General features: G+C 45.0%; 1 protein-coding gene across 6 annotated transcripts in view; it reads left to right on the plus strand.

The window, feature by feature from the left end:
• Positions 1-6,847, plus strand: part of LOC147628513 (chromatin remodeling protein EBS-like) — a 58,820-nt gene extending 51,973 nt beyond the window's left edge. For 3 of the 6 annotated variants that reach the window (XM_086813710.1, XM_086813705.1, XM_086813707.1), the window contains one exon: positions 6,366-6,847. In XM_086813710.1, coding sequence (XP_086669836.1) covers positions 6,366-6,395 — 30 coding nt within the window. In that variant the 3' untranslated portion in view covers positions 6,396-6,847. Of the gene's footprint in view, positions 1-6,362 lie in introns of all 6 variants that reach the window. The other 3 variants (XM_086813706.1, XM_086813708.1, XM_086813709.1) reach the window with 1 other exon arrangement.
• The last annotated feature ends 932 nt before the right edge of the window (positions 6,848-7,779 follow it).

Genomic DNA, 7,779 nt, shown 5'->3' on the forward strand with positions numbered 1-7,779 from the left:
ACTCTCTCAAATCATGCCCCAATTCTCCTATACTTGAGGGTCTATGGTGATCAGAGAGGTTGGAGAGTCCGTATCCCACAGAGCTTGATCCTAGATCCTGAGATTGGATAGCAGATTTAGGAGATATGGGGAGCTTCTCACTTTCAGGCGAGGCTCAGACCTTGACCTTGGCCTACGAGAGATTATCTCTTTCTTGTAGGGGGCAGCCCAAGACCGGCTCATCTCCGTCCGAGAGTAGGAGCGGAGCAGTCTTGCTTCCCTTTAGTGCCTCCAAGATTGGTAGTCTTGCAGGCACCACTCTCTGAAACCATGCCCGAGTTCTCCTGTACTTAAGCGGATTTATGGCGATCAGAGAGGTTGCAGAGTGTCTTTATCCCAAAGAGCCTGATCCAGGATCTCGAGATTGGCTAGTAGATTTAGGAGATATGGGGAGCTCTCACTTTTAGGGAGGGCTCAGACCTCGACCTTAGCCTTTCGAGAGATTAGCTCTTTCTTGTAGAGGGCGGACCAGGTCCTCTCGGCCTGGGAGTAGGACCGGAGTCTTCGTAGGAGTCTTGCTTCCCTTCAGCGCCTCTAGGAACAGATCCCGAGAGCCCATGGGTGGAGTCCCACATGGAGACGGCCCGCACAGAACTAATCGATTGAGGAGAGAAGGGTGGATTTTAGGTACCATGCTTGAGCCTTTCTAGACACGGGCAGGAACATGGTCACTAGAGAGTTCTTGGAGATGACAGGCTAGAGTCAGTAGAAGCCTTAGGGTTTGCATTAGAAAGCACTTTGCATCCTGCATAATATGCATTCATACGCTTGTGCATCATTTAGAACATCCTTAAGGCCTTAGGGAATTTACTAGGATTTATCTGGTATTTTTTCCATATGTTATGGTATTTATTTAGCATTTAATGTCATTTATAAATATAAGCTTTATTAAATAAATGACCAGCCAACTTGACCAGCCCTAGTTAGTATAAATAGGCTTGCATACGGCTTATTTCAACATTCAGTCTTCAGTGTGCTAAGAGCTTTCCTCCTCAGCCCTAGGAGTACCCTTGCCTTCAGCCTAGATTGATTTCCTGCTCCTTGGTAGTTGGTGTCTTCTTGTAGCCCTTCTTCATGCCCTTGGGAAGAGTGCATAGGCTCGAGATCAGTTCATTGAGGTGTTTTTACAGCAGTGTACAGTTCAGCCAGGCTTCCGATCCTCCGAAATCTTGCGTTTGGCTTATCTACAGTCCACAGTCATTCTCTCTAAAGTAATAAAGCAAATACTATCTCGTTATCGGTATAGGGGACACTTCAATGGGTAATTCGGGACCCAATTTGGTGTACAGTTCTCATATCTCTCTCTCATCTCTCTTTAAAGTTTGAAGTATTAAAGTGATCCTTCCAATACAGGACTTCCGCTGCATATCACATTGGTATCAGATTGAGCTTGTCCACACACACCGTATCCTAGCGTGGGGGCATCCTTGGATGGTTAGATTGCGTTCCGGCATGACCACCGACTTCAGCATCATGTCTACAGAAGAGAGTACTCATCAGCCGCCGGAAGACGTCTCCCCCAAAGGAGACCATGTTCTTCCGCCTACAGCAGACACACCATAGCTGTTCTGAGAGCTCAAAACCAGCTGCTCATGGAGCGTCTCCAACTCTTGGTGGCAGCAGCAGCACGTCCTTCTCCGCCTCCAACAGCACCCGACTACATCTCCCTCTTCTTTCAGATGGAACAACAAAGGAGAGAGGATGAGGCGCGAAGGAAAGAAGAAAAAGCAGAAAGACGGGACTGAGAGAAAGCCCAACGCAGGATCAACGAAGACCGGCGTGAGGCTGAACTGGCCGCTCGAGACCACCAACGTGAGCTTGATCGAGAACGTATGTGACTCGAGCACCAACGGGAAAAGGAGGCCATACACTTGAGGTATCAGTAGCTCTCCTCAGTCTCCCCAGTCATAGGTGTCACCAGCCCGCAGTCCGTAGCAGCATTAACCACCGTCATTCGCAGTCAACCAAACTTCAGTAAGTATGATGGTAAGTGCGATCATTTATCAGTTAATCTATTTATTCATCAGTTTAATGCTCATTTTCCACTAGCCAGGATCAGAGACCCACAAGATAAAGTCCACTTAGTGGCTCCCCATCTCACTGGTGAGGCAGTCACTTGGTGTGGCAGCATTGGTCTAGTATTCATACAGACCAGGTCACAAGTGTCACAGCCTTTAACTGGGACATCTTTGTCCATGACCTGAAGACCGGATTTCTCTCGTCCCAGTACATGACTGGTTTGAAAGATGAGTTCTATGGACTCAGACAGAACGGATCCCCAGTGCTTCAGTTTTTCGGAAAGGTTATTACTTTAGCACATCAGTTAGGGCTATTTGCGCAGGCCAAGATAGAGCAATTCATTCGTGGATTGGATCATAACATTCGGTTCACAGTTCGTAACTTCAAACCTAGTACATATGACCGGGCTTTGACTCTCGCTCAAAATGAAGAAATGAAGATGAACGGAGGCAAGCACAAGTAGTCATCACAGTCGAGTACCAAACCCCAACAGGGGAAGGGTAATTCGTCTTCTAAAGCACTAAGACAGACACCAGTCCTAGGAATCTAAGCCTAAGAAGACCCTTGAGAAAAAGGCTCAAGCACGCATCACTGGAGGCTATCTTCCTCCAGAGGAGCAAAGACAATATCAGTCACAAAACCGATATTTTTTCTGTCATACCATTGGTCATAGTAAGAAGGATTGTCCAAAAAGGCAAGCGGAGCAAGCCTTCAAAGAGCCTTCTGCCACAGTTGCCGCAGTATCCTTCGCTCCTCCAGACCTGCTTGCTACCACCAATGCGGTTCAGATCTTACCTTCTATGCATTCCATGCCATCCGTGGTTCTTGATGCTAAGCAGGAGGGTGAGGCAACAACCACAAAGAAAAGCCTGAGCCGAGCTTATGGCTCTGCCAAGGGCCGACAGTTCATAATCCTTTTTGACATGGGCAGTTCTCAGGACGCCATCTCTCCCCAGATGGCTACCAACATGAGCTGTACCTTAGTGCCCTATCATTTGGAGGTAGACGGGTTTACACCTTGTCTCCGCACCCACATATCTCAACAGGCATAGCAGATTTCTTTTCAAGTTCAAAAGGCCTCATTCCGGCGAGATTTCATTGTCTCTCCTCTTTTGGGATGTGACATGATCTTAGAAATCCAGTGGTTTCGTTAGTATGAACCTATTGCCAATTGTCTTTCCAAGACTTTCAAGGGCAAGCTAGAATAGCAGTCAATTCTCAAACATTTGAAACATGTTCCTTATGGACACATTTTCACAGTCACCACAGCCCAAGCACTTAAGTGGCTCCCGATGATGCCAAGTGCCCAGTGGAGTGCTCAGCACACTAGACAGGGTCAGCTCTTCCAACAAGTTGGAGGAATGATTAAGTACATCCCTGGTCAGCATAACCCAATAGCAGATGTTCTTAGTAGAAAGACCAGCATCCAGACCAGTTAGGAGTCTACCATTCTCGACATCACTGGAAAAGACTTAGCAAGCATAGAAGATCAGTATGTCGATTCCGCAGAGTTTGGTACTCAACTCAGTTTGGTCCTCAATTTTGAGCCTGGCCATTATTCATTTCATAGACAGGCATGTAAGTTTAGACGAGACATCCACTTCAAGGAAGGGGATTGGGTCTCTCCGACGAGATTTCATTGTCTCTCCTCTTTTGGGATGTGACATGATCTTAGAAATCCAGTGGTTTCGTTAGTATGAACCTATTGCCAATTGTCTTTCAAAGACTTTCAAGGGCAAGCTAGAATAGCAGTCAATTCTCAAACATTTGAAACATGTTCCTTATGGACACATTTTCACAGTCACCACAGCCCAAGCACTTAAGTGGTTCCCGATGATGCCAAGTGCCCAGTGGAGTGCTCAGCACACTAGACAGGGTCAGCTCTTCCAACAAGTTGGAGGAATGATTAAGTACATCCCTGGTCAGCATAACCCAATAGCAGATGTTCTTAGTAGAAAGACCAGCATCCAGACCAGTTAGGAGTCTACCATTCTCAACATCACTGGAAAAGACTTAGCAAGCATAGAAGATTAGCATGTCGATTTCGCAGAGTTTGGTACTCAACTCAGTTTGGTCCTCAATTTTGAGCCTGGCCATTATTCATTTCATAGACAGGCATGTAAGTTTAGACGAGACATCCACTTCAAGGAAGGGGATTGGGTCTCTCAGTGCATCATGAAACAAAGATTGAAACAAGTGGGCAAACATTGTCCCAAGCTTTCATTCCGTAGTTTTGATCCTTTTCCAATAGTTAAGAAGTTAAGTAATGTCTCCATGAAGTTAAAATTGCCTACCAGTTGGATAATGCATGATGTTTTCCATGTTTCTTGGCTAAAACCATATGTTGGTCCAGAAGTGTTTGATGTTTCAGATGAACAGCAGCGAGACGTGGTAGATGAAGCAGAAGTTATTGAGGCCGAGCAGATCCTTCTTCATCGATGGAAGCATGGTTCCGGTCGACGGATACGTCAGTTCTATACGAAATTCCGAGATTGAGGTACCCACGAAGCCGTATGGCTAGACGAGGAGTTCTTCCAGGAGTACCTCCAGTTGTTGGCGGACTACTTGGAAGCCATGAACCTGCCGCCAAGCTAAGCAGGAGGGAATGTCACATGCACTTTGCACTCAGTGCATGGTGACAAGATGGCTAAGAGCTTTCCTCAGCCCTAGGAGTACCCTTGCCTTTAGCCTAGATTGAACTCCTGCTCCTTGGTAGTTGGTGTCTTCTTGCAGCCCTTCGTCATGCCCTTGGGAAGAGTGCATTGGCTCGAGATCAGTTCATTGAGGTGTTTCTACCGCTGTGTACAGTTCAGCTAGGCTTCCGATCCTCCGAAATCTTGCGTTTGGCCTATCTACAGTCCACAGTCACTCTCTCTAAAGTAATAAAGCAAATACTATTTCGTTATCGGGATAGGGGGCCCTTCAGTGGGTAATTCGGGACCCAATATGGTGTACAGTTCTCTTATATCTCTCTCGTATCTCTTTAAAGTTTGAAGTATTAAAGTGGATTGCTAAACTCACGAAACTTAGGATATAGCAGACGGTGTGAGTATTTGTGTGACAGGATCCTTCCAATACAAGACTTCCGCTGTATATTACATTTTGGGAAGCGGCAACCGCCACAGTTCGCTGGTGGGAGGACATGGCAGCTTTTCTCCTGGATTTCGAGAAAGTTTGTGACAGAGTTGACTAGACTTTCTTGGAGGGCACTATGGTTCGGATGGGGTTCCCTGCTCGCTAGATTAGAGGTGTTTCCGCATTGTACTCCGTGGCCCACAGCCAAGGTCCTCATCCAGGGGCCTAGAGGGGATAGGTTTCCGATCTTGAGATCAGTACGTCAGGGATGCTCTCTCGCGCCTTTCCTCTTCGTCTTCCTGCTAATGGTTGAGGCGATGAGCAACTTCTTGTCCGCACAAGGCACTGTACTTCGGGGCCTTCGTCTCCCCATCAGGTTCCAAAAGGAGCTTCTTGGCTGAGATTTTGCAACTTTGCAGATGACATTGTCACATGCACAACATGTGGACATGGTTAATCCCCAGTTTTAGGCTGTTGTTAGGCACCTTTTTGGGGCAGTAAACAGCCAGGATTAAAGGTATGTATTTTACCCAAGGCAGTCAGAAGCTGCTGGAGGACAGAACTTGGCAGTTTGGCATTTATATATCCAGAGAACAGTCCATCTGGCCAACTGCAGCATAGTTGTATTGAAGAGCCTATAAATAGGCAAGTTCATTCCCTTTTGCAACTATCTGATCCCTGATAAGTGGGACAGGTCTTAGGCATATGTGTTTTCCTTTTGGAGGCCATGTTGGTTAGGATATACGTGCATATTGAGAGTGCTGTTATAGCAATCTCTCTTCTCTCTGTTCATTTTTACCTTTTTGCACAGTTCTTAAGACAGGCAGTTCTTCCACATGTGACATTGCTATCCCATATTCAGTCCCAAGTGTGGTGTTTGGTGCATGCACTCACAGCACACATACAGTTGATAAATCTTGCATCCTTTCTATCTTGCATTATGCGGTTCATTAAGGAGAGAGAGAGAGAGAGAGAGAGAGAGAGAGAGAGGATTGATTAAAGGTAGAAGATGAACTGTTATTAGCTGGAATACTTTGTGACTAGAAGGACACAATCCCTGATCCTTAGGATGAAGATGGAGCTTGTGTGGCCTTTCTATCAATGCAAGCAATGGATAGGAGAGTTCATGCACTGTGCTGATGTTAGAAAAAGAAAGGCTGTATGGATGTCTAGGTTCTCTATGTCATGCTTGGCCATAAGTTCTTAATGTTACTTCGTTATATATCCAGCAGCAGCCAGAGGCAAAGCGGCGTCGGAGGTGATCAAGTGCAGACCAGTTTTGAAGTTGATGGCTACATTTTTGCGGAAAGAATACATAATACTTCAGTGTGCGCCTGATGTAAGAAAAGCAAGTGTGTTGGTTCCCTCAAATGAATTCAAAGAATTGAAGCTGCGCTTTGTGAGTGTTACTCCTACCATGGAATTATAAGTGTACTATGCGTACAGAATTTTTATTTATCGAGGTCAAAACTGTAGGGGAGCTTTCCTTTGTGTGAACTTCAGTTGGTTGTTCTATTGAGGAAACATCACATCATGGATCTGTGTAGAGTTTTTAGGGAGGTGTACTTCAGAAATCTAGAAGTAGGTCAAAAAAGTTGTGCCATAGTTTTTAAACCCTCCATGTTGGGGCAATCCAAGCTGAATGATGTATAGCTTTCGTAGCATGAATGACTGTAATATATTCAAAAGGGAAGCCAGCAAGCTTAAGGAGTAACTGTCTGGTGTTCTCTTCATATTATCTGGAAGTGCTGCGCTGATGGTAATGCAAAATGGTTTGTGAATTGTGATACACTGTGCACTTATGCTCTTACAAGCAGTGGCATGTGGAGTCTCATAAGGGGTATGTTTCATGCGTCAGTTTGCTCTAGGAACAAAAAGACCAATGGTATTCTGCTGGGCTGTTCGTGGGCTCTAAGTCAGATGTTGCATCTGCGAGCTTGTGCTTGAACTTGCCTTCAAAGTGCGTGGTCTGTTTTTTCTATATATATATGTATGTATATATATGTGTGTGTGTGTGTGTGTGTGTGTGTGTTAGCTTGACACACCATTCAACAACGGAACAATTGGAACTAACCCAAGAGGCCAAACCTCTACAAATAGATTAGCTACTAGTTTTTAAGACACAGATATCATTGCTAATATCAACACGTGTTATTTCCCAAGTATGCTTAGTCAATCCATTGTTGTGTAGATTGTGTATGTTTTATGGTTTTGCGTTGTATTTCTAGATTTTGGAAGCTCCTCCAACTGCGTGTTCGAGTCTTATTTCGTTATATTGATGAAAAGGAACACACAACAAAAAAATCTGACCTTTTTCATTTACACACGATCTTTTCTCACATATATATGCACAAGTGTAGTTTTGGATTACAAGTTGCAAAGAAATATACCATCCAAAGATTACATAGTTGTAGATGCATTGGGTAACTTGTGAGGTTTACACAAATGAAGGTTCCTTTAATTTTGAAAGAATTTTTCATGTTCTTCAATCCATGCAAAAGATGCTCTTCATGGACTGGTATCACTAGTGGCTTTGGTGGCACACTTGGCTTCTTTTCGAGCACAAGTGTATCATCGCATTGGTGGATCTATTGGAACTAATGGCCCATTGAGAAGTTAAGAAGCATCGAGTAAGCCCTTGAAGTG

Source organism: Cibotium barometz, chromosome 19 (genome assembly GCF_041138505.1).
Source record: "Cibotium barometz isolate CiBa-2024 chromosome 19, ASM4113850v1, whole genome shotgun sequence".
In the NCBI taxonomy this organism is placed as follows: Eukaryota; Viridiplantae; Streptophyta; class Polypodiopsida; order Cyatheales; family Cibotiaceae; genus Cibotium; species Cibotium barometz.